This window comes from Arvicanthis niloticus, chromosome 3 (assembly GCF_011762505.2).
Source record: "Arvicanthis niloticus isolate mArvNil1 chromosome 3, mArvNil1.pat.X, whole genome shotgun sequence".
NCBI lineage: Eukaryota > Metazoa > Chordata > Mammalia > Rodentia > Muridae > Arvicanthis > Arvicanthis niloticus.
In genome coordinates, this window is record NC_047660.1 from 78,977,678 (window position 1) to 78,991,229 (window position 13,552).

The window sequence follows — 13,552 nt, forward strand, 5'->3', positions numbered from 1 at the left end:
AATAAAAATCAACTTTAATGGGAACAGAACACTTGCTGCTGTAGAGTGACTGCTTTTATTTCAGTCTAGAGAGCACAGTGTCACATTAAGTGCCATGCTTGGAACTCAGCAAGTGGGATTTAGATTTAGCTCCATTTATCAACAAGCATTTACTGAACATTTGCCATACAATAGGAACTACACTGGTTTTAGTTATGCTCATGTGCAGAAAAACCCAGTATCAGAAGACTTCAGAGAGCCTGCAGTCCAGTGTGGACAGCACAGGAGAGCACAGGGGAAGAGAGACAAGCCATCTTCAGGATTTTCAGATAGTGGATGTAGATAAAGGACATGAGTTTGAACCATGGAAAACTTTGGGAAATACCATTTCTAGTTTAGATTGTAGGTATGTCAGTTTTCTTGGAAACCACAGGCAGCCTTGATGAATCGCCATCCAGAGAAATGTGTTTCTTAGGCTCTCTCATTTTTGGACATCCTACAACTTCAGAAACCACACTGATGACACAGAGAAAGGGTGTAATTCTTACAGGAATCTCTTTTGATATACTTCATAAAAATCAAGTCTCAGCAATTCAGAAGTTTCCTGAAGTCAAGACATAAACTAGTAGTCTGCAACTTGGTGCTCTAATGCTGCCACTTACTGGAACCCACACTCTCAGCCTTCTAATCATCCGGGGATGCCCTTAGCAAGGCAGGATAGTAAATCTTATGCAAGAACGGGTCTTGCTTCATCTTGAGGAAGAAATATGTTTACTCTCCAGCACAAGCAGCATTGTACGGACAAAACAGCAGCATACAGTAAACACATGCCTCCAGTTTATTAATGGGTCCATACAATCTCTGTCCTAGTTCATCAGGAACAGGCTTCGTTCAAAGAAGCTAAATATTTTTCCCTGGCCTAAGAAAAACAAAGGCTTTCACTAGTTACCTGTTTGCAAGGCAGATCAGAAAGGATTTAGCCAAACTCCAGGACAGTACACAAAAGGCCTGAAAGTCCTTATTCACACTATCAAAATACCAGTCACAGACATCAGCACTATACCCCAGACCATCGAGGAGCACAACTCAGAGACTCTGAGCCTGGGTATGCCTAGCTTGGTTGTCTGGGTAAAGAGAGGAAACATATCTGTCCCCCACAGCTTCACAGCAGTGAACTGCCAGGTTTTAGATATCACCACTACACTAATTTGTGGGGACAGGGACTGAGGACTGCCAGGATCTGGAATGGTGCCAGGAGACCCTGAACAGTCAGATGTCCCCTCCCAGCCCCTGGATTAGGCACAAGCCACACCCAAGCACCCTTTCTCACAGATCCTTTATCAAGCAGGGAAGACTGCTTTCTGACTCAAGCAGAAAATAGCAGCTTGCAGGTGTAATCACACCTTCCATTTTTAAGAAGAAAAACAGAAAGGGAGGTCTGTATTGGAATGGGCTAGGTCATGGTGGTATATTTTGACTGTGCATGTTAATTAGACAGACCAAAGGGGACTTTGATTGCTGGATTTCAATACTTTGATAGGGACCTTGGTAGTCAGCCTCAGGAGGAAGAGGTGGCCAAATAAGGGAATAGACCTTAGTGGCTGGCTTTAGGAATGTGATCTAATGGTTTTTAGCAAGGCAGAGAGAATTGAGGGAAAGAGGCAAGGCCATGTTTGCCAGGCACAGGCTGTGCCAGGCCCATGCTGGCTAGAATTCCTTCAGTGCCTCATAGCCAACATGGAGTACTTGTTTTAAAAAAAAGTGTGTGTGGGGGGGGAGGGGGGGTGGTTACATGAAGACAACTGGAATAGCATAGGAAGGGGTGGCCATCTTGGTTTTCAGCTCTAACTATTCTGACTCCAAGTCCTCTAACTCTTTCCTGCTAAGCAAAGGGGAAACTAGGTTACTATTATATAAGGCTCCTCCAAGAATTATAGCCCTATGTGCACATGTATAGAGTGTTTAAAATTAGGACACTGATTATTGAGTGGCAACCAGAATACATAATACATATTGAGTGGCAACCATAAATACAAATAAACATTAGTCTCTTTAAAGACAGGCACTTTGCCAAGTTACTTATGAAATTTTAGGACTCAACTTAAAACCACTTTGTTTCTAAAATTTCACAGAAGCTGTGCCTGTAATCCCAGAACATGGGAGGCAGAGACAGGAAGATTCCAAGTCCAAAGGTAACCTGGGCTACTGAGTAAGTTCTAGGTTAGCCTGGGATAAATAGCAAAACCTTGTCTTAAAGAAACTTATATTACTAAAAATAAAATCAGAAGTCACAAAGGATAACACACATACTCTCTCTCTCTCCCCTCTTTCACATACACACACACATGCACACGCGCACGCGCACGCGCACACACACACACACAGAGGCAACTACCTTTATAGTTTAGGTAGCAATCCCACTGTAGGTCTCCATTGCTTCCCTTTGTGGAACCAGGACAATTCAACACTGGTGACATGGTTTTACCTGTTTGTTCGGTGTTTTGATTTTCTACTACAGCATGCATTTCCTTCCCACACACTCAGAAAGGATAATCTCTAGTGTGGCAATATGAACTGTTTGGCCAGTGGCCTACTCCTGGACATTTGGATCAGTTATCTTACAGAAGTTCCACATATCCTGTCCTGATATCTGAAATTTTGTGCACATAACTGTGTTCAAAAACAAATTTTTAGAAGTATATTTTTGGAGCAAGCCTGCAGCAGTTTGACTTCAGTTTATCTGTATGCAGATTTCTTTTCTTTTCTTCCTCCCTCCTTCCCCCTCTTTCTTTCTTTCTTTCTTTCTTTCCTTCCTTCCTTCCTTCCTTCCTTCCTTCCTTCCTTCCTTCCTTCTTTCTTTCTTTCTTTCTTTCTTTCTTTCTTTCTTTCTTTCTTTCTTTCTTTCTTCTAGCAGACAAACCACACTCACTGGACAAAGTCAAAGCTCACAGTCAGGAAGGGAAGCTAAGGCAAGTCTGATGATTAACATAAGTATACTATTTTTTGGTTAAAGAAAAAAATATCTCTGAATGTGATTCAAAGTGGAATTAGAAACAACAAATTCCAAAAACAGCAATTAGCTTATTACTAAGCCAAGCCAGCACTCCTCAAAGACTGGGATAAAGGAGCAGTGCTATCTCGAGGTGTTTGTCAATTCATTTAAAATTAGATGTTCTCTTTCACTTAAAACTTTACTATTTACAGTAAGTGTTCATTATGATATTCCATAAACATATCACTTAAATCATACTTTTACATGTTAGCTCTTTCATTTTTACACTACCACCGAAAATGTCGACATTATTCTTCTCAGTCTCCAGAGGATGAAATGAAACTCAGAGAAAACAAAGTGATTTGCTCTTGAAAACAAAGATGGACATACATACAGATAAGAACCCCGCTAGGTGTTTAACCATGTTGAACACCGTGATCTTTTGTTTTGTTTTAATTTTTTAGACGTGGTCTTACTTTGTAGTCCAGGGTGACCTTAAGCACACATGCAGATTATAACTGCTGTGCTTAAAATTTAACAATCCTACTCTATTTAACCTGGAAGGAAACTGAAACAAACTGGAGGTAGTATTTATGAACAGGCTTATTTAAAGCTGGAAGTAACTACAAAACCCCATTTGTTTGATTTGGATAATGTAAATATTGACACTAGGTCTTACACTTAATGCCCTCAGTCTGGCAAGTGAGTCACATTTAACAATGATAATATTAAAAGTGGAAAGGAATAACAGTACGTTAAGTAAAACTAGAGGATTTCTTTTAAACCCCAAAGAACATCTAACACATATTTAACACCAAGCCACTTCAAGCAAGGCTAAGGATGACTGACGGTAGAGCCAGCACTAAGAACTTCAATGATGTACAACTCAAACATGCAAAGGGAGATTAAAGTTATTTTATTAAATCATGCACATCACTTGTGTTAGTGCAAATAGTTTAATCTGTACTCCAGAAATTCTATTGTACGTTTTATCTTTACAAAATAGATTTCAAACAATTATTTACTTTAAAAAAGGTAATTTTGAAGTTATGCATTTCAGAACAGTATTTGCAATAACTATATACAAGAGGTACTGGGTACCACTGGCATATTAGCATTCTGTGGTGGAGTGGCTTCCTGCAACAGAGAATGGTAAAATGAACTATATGACAGTATTTTCTACAAGTCATTTGTGGCTAATTCCTCCAAAATCTAGTGATTCTCCCAGCAACAATATAACTTTTAAAGTAAAAAAAAAAAAAAAAGACTGCCAAATATCACGAGGCAAATTATATCCTAAACTCCTTTTTTAGTATCTGGCTAGATCTGGGTATTCTCATACAACATTCAAGCCAATTCACTGACATTCCCTTCCCTTCTAGTCTTCACTGACTGAAGAAAATTTAACTATGTGATACTGGATATTGACATCACTATGGTGCTGCACAAAACCACAGCTAAACTTTAACCTCTGTGTTTAAATGTATAATGCCAAGCAGTGCTTAGGTGTGTCACTGTGCACGGAACACTACCAATCTTGGGAACAGTACTGCTAACTGACAGGCTGTTCCAACTAACAACAAAAAGAGAATAACCATTTGTATACCAACCGAGAAACCTGTTGGCAGGGAACATCAGTTCACCTTGAATGTGAATTAGCTTCACATCATAACCAAATTAAGTCAATAAAGGCTTATCTAAACAGATATAATTCTTCCTTCAATTAAACATGCTTGGAGGAACAGATGACAGAAAAAAAAAAATCATGCTTTCTAAACTGCTGTATATGAGAAGGTAACTTGGCTTTTAAAGAAAACATTTCTTAAATACATGAGGTTTAGTAAGTTACATTCCAATTCACTCAATAGTTTGGTTGATTGCACTGAAATTATGCAATTATGTTTTTGCTCCCAGTAATATTTCAGTTTGCTCAAGAAAATACAAACTCTCCTGGAAAGTTTTCAAAGCTGATGTCCTTCACATCTTCAAGTCACATTAAGGCTGAACAAACATGGATGTATTCCCCAAATTATCGTTATAAGAGAATATTTTCCAAATGTATTTTTCCTTAAAAAAAAAAAAATCCACACAAATAATTGTCTAAGTCTTGTTCCCAATAGCTCAGTGGTTTTATAACAAGTAAAAATGGCGTAAATATGTAAAAAATATATATATGTGTGTGTGTATATATTCAAACTGATAGGCACTGAGCACACAGGGCCTCTCTTCCCATGTATGTATTGGTTGTTCGGTTTGAGTAGTTATCGAATCAGAAAAATGAATTGTGTGGCCATTAGAATTCAGAGTAAAATATCTATAAATTTATGGTATAAATAATCTGGTGCACTAAGAAGCCTACTTTAGGCCACCATAATATTCAGAATCTCAATGTACTAATTTAAAAATTACATGTAAAACCGAATAAATTCACAACTTTATATCCTCTCTATAGACAGATATATTTTATATAAGTTAAAGCAATGACCCTACAGCTGTATTCTTGCACTTTGCTGTTTTAAGAGGTAAAAAGGAAGAAAATGGTTCTGCTTGTCCCCAGCATGAGTGTGGTGCCAGCTTCTAGAGGGAGGACGGTGTACAGACTCAAGACACACTGTCATGGAGAAGCTCTGGCCAGACCTGGTACATACAGCACCATAGCTGTCACCGCAACCAGGGCCGCCAACATGGGCATCCAGGGCCAGGGTTTCTGTGTGGAAAGAAACCAAGAGTCAGTATCACATTCTCCCCTCTCTTTTCATACATATTCAACTCTTTGGTGAAATGAGCCCCATATACTTAAAAGACCGCAGGAAAACTCTTGTGTTCGAATTGTAAAGGTAAGTGTAGAAAGGAAAGATACTAAAAAGGGGCACACTAGCAGGACTGTTCTGTCCCAGGAAAGTCCCAGACAGCTTTCAACTTCGTTAGAGTTGAAGCTTAGTAGTTATTTCTAAATGTGTTTCTGGGTGCTGTCTGCTGCATCTATCTACTCTGCTATCCACAGATTTTAGTAAAACTGATGCCTATAGTACACTCTGCTGAAAAGTTTGTTTTTATGAAAATCGGGGTTCCAAAATGGGGATAGAAAATGGTTCAAGCTTGATCCTGTAACTCAAAAGCAAAGAAGATGCAAATCAGACAAGGTTTAAGAGGCACTAGAACCCTGCCTGTGGATTCCTCTGATGAGCACGCTCCACTAGCAGCTAAAAGTGAAGTGCAGACGGCCTTTCCAGTCAGCTTTCAGAGAGTTTATAAAATCTGTCTACTTTGGTTGCTACCTTTATTCTTACTGGCATTCTGAAAGTATTCTTTTTTTTTTTTTTTTTTTTTTTAAAGATTTATTTATTTGATGTATGTAAGTTCATTATAGCTGTCTTCAGACACACCAGAAGAGGACATCAGATCTCATTACAGAAGGTTGTGAACCACCATGTGGTTGCTGGGAATTAAACTCAGGACCTCTGGAAGAGTAGTCAGTGCTCTTAACCACTGAGCCATCTCTCCAGCCCCTGAAAGTATCCTTGAGAAATACTGATTTGCAGATCATAGCTCAGAAAGATTTGTTATAGAGCTTACTTATATTCTCACAAGTAAGTTCTCATTGGTGTTGATATTGTGAGCCAATGATTTATTACATTAATTTCATTTTCTTTCATCTTCACAGAAAACAGGCAAAGAACTAAAGGGGGAAAAAACCCCAACTCTATACCATGGAAAGGAAGGAAAGAAGGGAGAGAAGGAAGGAGGGACGGAGGAAACAGCTAGCTGCAAACTCTTCATTTCTCATTCAAATCTGCCTGAACATGTAACTGGGATGTGGCTGGTGATATTGCAGAAATTCACTGCTTTCTCCAGTTTGCTAGAGATAAAAACTTAGTTAAAGGAAGTATATTAACAACAGGTTAGCTTAGGGTTAATTCATGGTTAGCATTATTACAAAAGAAACAAGACACAATGTTATGTGATTAGCAGATTGTTCATTAGTGTGACACAAACACACAGCATACTAAATGAAGGGTTTGCTTGAGGTAACAAAATACCTGTATGATTTTGCCATGCAGCCTATTACAAATATGGCACAAACAGGTGACAGGGACAAACAGACGAGGACTCAACAGTAGTGCTTGTACCTTTCTCTACCACAATGGACCGAAACACCAAAACAGGAAAGCCAGGACTAGGCCGATGAAAACGGCTGGGACAGGCTGTAATATGGAGGGCTGAAGAAGGGAAGGGATAGTAAAATCATTTTATGCTATGGAAAAAAAATCAGATAAGATGATTTAGACCCCAGGGGGTGGTTGGAGAAGAAGGGAAGGAAGACTGAGGTAACAGAAGTATACCATTCGGGTTTTGCACCAATTCAAACATTTTAAAGACATCTAACACATTTCAGAATGATGGGCTGTGATATGTATACTAAGAAATGACTACTTTAAAAGGAACAAACAGTTGGAGGCAATAGTCAGTGTGCTTGTTCCCAAATAGTCTAATGAAATGAAACAAGTCCAGACAGAGCAATGACAGTTTATCAAGTGATGCTCTGTTTTGGTAATATACTACTTTTTGTTTAATATCTGAAGTCCACTAGTTGGTAAATGTTTCCATGGCAATGGATAGGGTATATTCTTGTTCTTCCATCAAAACCCATTTTCTTTCTAACAGAAATTCTCTCACTTTTGAGATAGCATTGCTTTAAAGCTTAAGAATACACCTTTTTACTATGATGTGAATTTGATGAAGCAAGAGGCACAGCACAGAGCATAATTAACAGGCAGCCGAAGCTCACAAACTTCCTTTATTCTAAATGTATCTGTTTTTCTTTAAAGGGAAGGGAATTATTTGGAAATATAAGCCCACGTGGCAAAAAAGGGCAATTCTTCCTGAAGGTGAATCGTTTGATACACCTATGAATAGTAACAGCATGGGAAGGGTCATTCTGATCATGCAAGATGTCTTTATAGGTTAATTTAGCAGAAAGTGGACTGAAATTCTATAATCAGATAGGAATTAATACAGAAGAAAGGATCAAACTATTATGATCTGATTTTAGAACATTTCTATAATCTATGCATTAAAAATGCAATCCACTTTTGTTTGGCATAAAGCTTTCAACCTTTCAATTTCTAAAGGGCCTTCCCTAAGCAGTGATCCTTTATTGTCTAAAACCTGTAACTTTAGTAAGCGAAGGACAACTGACACAACTCGTGAGCATTCAGTGGAAACTGCAGAACTGGGTGGCCATGCAACGTCACTCGTCTGTGCTTGTGCTGCCATAGGAAGCATGTGGCTCACATCCACTGCAGTGTCCAAGCCGTGACAGAGTTTGGAGTAAGTCTCAGAGCACAACCAACCACACTGAACATCCATCAGTTAGGGCGCACAGAGGCAATGGCCACCAAAACAAACAACACAACATTTATTTAGTACAACATTGTCTTAAAGACCTTTCTAACACATGAGAATCAAGTGTTAGCAAACTAAATTTATAGCCAAATGTTTTTCTCATCTTTGTGCTTGCAACTCCCATCTCTCTTTCTCACTCTCAACATACATTAGAAAGCTCTGTGTCAATTTACTAAATACTGACAGATGCCAAATAAACAGAAAGCTTTTGGGAATGTACATTCCTAGCATAAAAACAAAAACCATACTAAACCTTTGCTTTCCAGGACAACCTAATGCTAAGGACCAGCATGTCCCATGGCTCCTAACTGACCCTCCAACCCCATGGCACAGGCTTCATTTCCCAAAAGAAAAGAAACAAGCCCAATGATGACTTCATGACAGAACCTCAGACTCATCTGCACAAATCAGATTGTTCTTTTAAGTTGTTTTACTGACAGTTGTTTTCTACCAGGTTGGTGTCAAGCTTTTCTATGGGTGTACATTAAAGGGTCAAATTTAGTTTCCCCGAAGCAGAAACTAACAGCATAATAAAGTCTTCTGAAAGACATTCTCCAGCCTCTGACATTCCTCACAAAGGAACCTAAACCCAGTGGGTAAACACTTACATTATTTCCTTTCTCTCGCAGCAGCTTCAGGTTGTCTTTACACTGTTTGAGCTCATCTGTGATTGACTGCTTTTCCTGCTCAGTCATTTCAAACTTCAACTTCAGTTCTGAGAGAACAGTCTGTGTCTTTTCATACTAAAGGCAAAGAAAAAAAGAGTGTGCAGACTTGACGTAAAACGGGTATGCAGCTATGGCTCTAGACAGGCATATGTACTGGGGCCTGTTAATAACTTTCAACACCAAGTCTTTCTGTATGAAGAAGGATAAGGGTCCCTGGCTCTCACAGTAAGAAATCTTTAATGTTGACTTATGTAATTACTTTCTCACCCCAGGGTTAAAATCAAAGAATAGAACATACTGTGTCGTCATCTGTTTATAATATAAAGGGCATATCTTCCATCAAGTGAGAAGGGAGAAAATTGTTAGGTCTAAGTGTATTCCTGGTAACTAAAAGTAAGCCTTGTTAGCCAAGTTGCTTACTCTTAAAATAAAGGGCATAAACTTTTACAGGTCTGCCATTCCTCAGCACGGGTGGATATCAGTGAGCTATCAGAGTTTTCTAAGCAAATAAAGCAGAGAAACATGTCTGACTTACCACAAAAACTGGGAGATTTGACATTTAAAACCTATTAGCACAAATTTAAAAAACTTTAAAAATCTGTTTCTAACAGGAAAGGTTCCATAAAGGAACAAGCCATTTTTTACTCTTGAAAATTTTGTCTCTCTGTGTGTAATACAGACAGTATGAACATACATATATATGTATTTTCCCATGACTTTCATACAAACTATGCTTTGAACAAACCAATGTGATACACGTGGTTTGATCTTTCGTGTTTCCAGGAAGCTGGAATTCTAGACTGATTCCATTTCTAGATACTGCTGCTTACTGACGTCTAGGCTCCCAAAAGGACACTGTTCTGCTGTTCTACCTTGGCTGCCCCATTCTGCCATCTAAATGTTTCAGAAGGAAGACGAGGACTGAACAGAAAACAAATATCCCATGAGTGTAGTTTGTGAGAAAGGCTCCTCTTCTCCTCTAACATGGCCTAGGAAACTGGAAGATTTTTAGTTCTTCTCTACCTATATCCTAAACTTAACAAAAGATGTCTTTCTAATAGTGCAGTGCTCTTGAAATGAAAACACCATGGAGTGGAGAGGACCTCATCAATACTCAATAAAGACAAATATAAAGAAAGATGAAAATGTGTAAGACACAGCCAGGCAGTGGTGGCGCACACCTTTAATCCCAGCATTTGGGAGGCAGAGGCAGGCGGATCTCTGAGTTCGAGGCCAGCCTGGTCTACAGAGTGAGTTCCAGGACAGCCAGGGCTAACAGAGAAACCCTGTTTCGAAAAACCAAAAAAAAAAAAAAAAAAAAAGAAAGAAAGAAAAGGAAATGTATAAGGCATTAGAAGAAAAGGGGATAGGGAAGAGGTCAGGTTTCCAGGAAGGCAAGGAAAACCATGAAAGGAATGTGTTGTTACCTAAGAACATTCCCAGAACAGCCCTGGACAGTACTTTAGAAAAAGAACTAAAGACTAAAATCCACGGTTTTGTGACAGCGTTTTTTTCATTTGATGTGATGGTCTGTGAATTTCTCCCAGAAGGCAGAGGGCTACTAGGAGGCTGCCAAGATAAAGTCCAGTGATAATAGTCTAGTTTTCACACCTTAGAACACAATCAGTTCCCAGTGATCTAATAGTACTAGTGAAGAACACATTAGAATTGCTTTGTTGGCCAAGCTTTTCCACTCCTTCCCTTGTCCACCATTTTTATATCTAGTCTGCCGTCTTCATCAGAACCCTTAATCCACTGTGACTGTGAAGCGAAACCACAAGAACGCAGCACAGTCAGGGGAATACTGTTGCACAGATCAGCACAGGAGTGCTTGGGGAAGACAGGGAAGCCTCAGACCAAAACTCAGTCAGTAATTTCAGGGTAGACTTAGATGTCCAATGTTTTATGTATTCTCTGCTTGTCAGGTTTGAGACAGGATCTATGTAGCTTAGTTTGATACCAACTTAAGACCTATGTCTCTCAGCTTCCTAAGTATGGAGATTGGCACAAACTGGTTAAACTTTTGGATCATAAATAGTCTCACTAAATTAAATAAATGCTTTATAAAATCAAATATAAAGATGATAACACAGTTTTCTCTTACTATTGAACATTAAAGATGATTTCTCACACCTTTTCCTTGGAGTTATTTATATAAAAATTGCCATAGATAAAGCTTTAATCAACAAACAAAGGTCATCTCTACAGCCTTAGCTTTACACCCTGCTTGGACTTCACTTCTGCTCCCTCTTGCTTCTTAACTTGGAAGTAACCAGTGACTTTACTCTTAAGATAGAAATATTGCATAATATTACAACACCTGTAGCTCTTCTCCATAAAAATAAGCTTATCTGGGGTTGCTCAGCTTGCAATTGTTTAACCTTTTCCAGTACTGAAGACACATAATAAGGATTTTTTTTTAACACAATAAGCATGATTCCATGAAAGAAAGGAGAGCAAAGGGAAATGTTGAAAAGAAGTAAATATGCATTACTAAAAAGTAATAATGTATTTGCAGTGGATTATACAGAGATAAAGAAAACCTTATTAAAACTATTTTACTTACAGACTAGTATCCAATATGGTGACAGAAGACAAACAGAGCAATTTCACATTACAAAGGAATATGATGATCAGATTATTTCACAAGGAAAAACAGTGAACAAGAAAATAGGAAAGAAACATACTGACAAGTTCAGACATATTTTTAAATATGCTGCATTTAATGCAATCCAAAGACCAGCAACAGTTTAGATGCTGTGACAACATGCCTTTGCCATTTGTAAAAACAGTTAAAGCATTTGGCACTGATTATTCAGTGCCTGGAAGCAGACAAACAAATAATGCAACAAAATGTCTAATGTATTCATAACAACATAGGACAAAGTCATCTTCCAACCACAAATTCTTCCCAAATATTGAAAGAATTATGGCACATGGTCTGGAAGGATACAAAGTGCTTACAGTATTAAATATTAGGATATTTACTTTGGCACAAAATTTGTGTTTCAATGAAATGAAGATTTTCCTAAAATATACATCCTTAACCATGTAAAGCAGAACATTTCAACATTAATGTATCTACACAAATATAAAAACTGTTGCAGTTTTTTTTTTTCCTTTAGAAACAAGCACAAAGACAGAAGAACAATAATCATTTCCAAAGTCAGGACACTCCAGGCAAAGTGCAAAGAGAAATTTGCATTAATCAAATTTTCTAAAAACAACTTTCAGAAAATTCATTTCTGAAGACAAAGAGCTGTCTGTCTTATACATCCCTCTAACTTAAGAGGAATCTCGCTTATGTCTGCAGCTGGTGCTTCCTTATGAGCAACCTGCAGCTTGAGCTGGCCAGTCATCAGTGCAGGATGGCCAGCTGGGGCAAATACAATGTGTACTGCCCTGTTGTCAGCTATAAGGAGATGTAACTATCCTGACCAGAAAGACTGAGTAGGTCCTTCCCAAAGTCAATCTCTCACCCTCCTTAACACAATTATTTGAAAAGCTAATGAAATCAAGGTTTAAGCAAAATCACATGAAAATGTAAGTGTGTGTATCTGTGAAGACAAAAAGAAAGAGGAGGGGGAAAATACAGTTTCATAGAACAGGCATCTGGCTGCCTGTATATAGTTGAATTTCAAGTAACTTCTTTCTTGTTTGTTTTTTGACACAGGATCTCATGTAACCTAAACTGACCGCAAACTTACTATGTTGCTCAGGCTGGCCTTGAACTCCTGATTTTCCTGCTCTAACTCCCAAGTGCTAGGATTGTGGCTGTGTATATCTGTACATAAGTTTTACTTTGGTGTTTTGAGCTAGGGTTCATTATGTAACCCGGCCTAACCTTGAACTCACTGTAATCCTCCTGCCTCAGCCTCCCAGGTGCTGGGATGACAAGCATGAGCCACCAGATCAGGATTGGTGACTTTTCAGTCACTAGTTGCTCTAGTTTGCCTTCTAGAAAAAACAGTTCATTTAATATGACATTCTCTGTGATAGTTAAACAACAGACCAAGCTTCTGCCACAAAGAATCTCTCATGTCAGTCAACTGTTAGAGAAAAATTAAAAACTAATTCTTATGTATGTTTGAAAACACTTGATAAATTCTCTCGATATGGACCGTGCTGCACACCTAGAAATGACCAGGCTGGAGTGTTCCAAGTGTCAACTGACAGGTAATATGGTTTCTGCTTCTCTTTATTTCTAAGTAGCATGGATGTCTGATTTGCCTTTGGCTTTAAGTCCAACCATAACTGGACTCAGAATGTCTTTTCGCTTTACCTCTTTCTGTACATCCTTGGCTTGGTTCTCAGCCTTGCTGAGGAGAGTCTTTAAGTCAGCTGCATCCCGAAGGTGTTGTTCTTTCAAGGATCCCATTTGGTTCTCAAGCTCTTTCCTGGTCATCTGAAGGATGCTGAGGTCACTTGTGAGCTCAAAACTCTGCTTCTGAGAACTGCAACATAAACACCAACAGTCATCACAGCAGACACTGGACACAGAGGAAAC

General features: G+C 38.7%; 1 protein-coding gene across 26 annotated transcripts in view; it reads right to left on the bottom strand.

The window, feature by feature from the left end:
* Window positions 1–3,868: 3,868 nt before the first annotated feature.
* Window positions 3,869–13,552, bottom strand: part of Slmap (sarcolemma associated protein) — a 119,989-nt gene continuing 110,305 nt past the window's right edge. For 15 of the 26 annotated variants that reach the window (XM_076931283.1, XM_076931282.1, XM_034498524.2 and 12 more), the window contains 4 exons: window positions 13,328–13,499; window positions 8,986–9,120; window positions 7,102–7,191; window positions 3,869–5,678 (listed from right to left, as the gene is read on the bottom strand). In XM_076931283.1, coding sequence (XP_076787398.1) covers window positions 7,108–7,191; window positions 8,986–9,120; window positions 13,328–13,499 — 391 coding nt within the window. In that variant the 3' untranslated portion in view covers window positions 3,869–5,678; window positions 7,102–7,107. The remainder of the gene's footprint in view (window positions 5,679–7,101; window positions 7,192–8,985; window positions 9,121–13,327; window positions 13,500–13,552) is intronic. The other 11 variants (XM_034498526.2, XM_076931280.1, XM_034498522.2 and 8 more) reach the window with 1 other exon arrangement.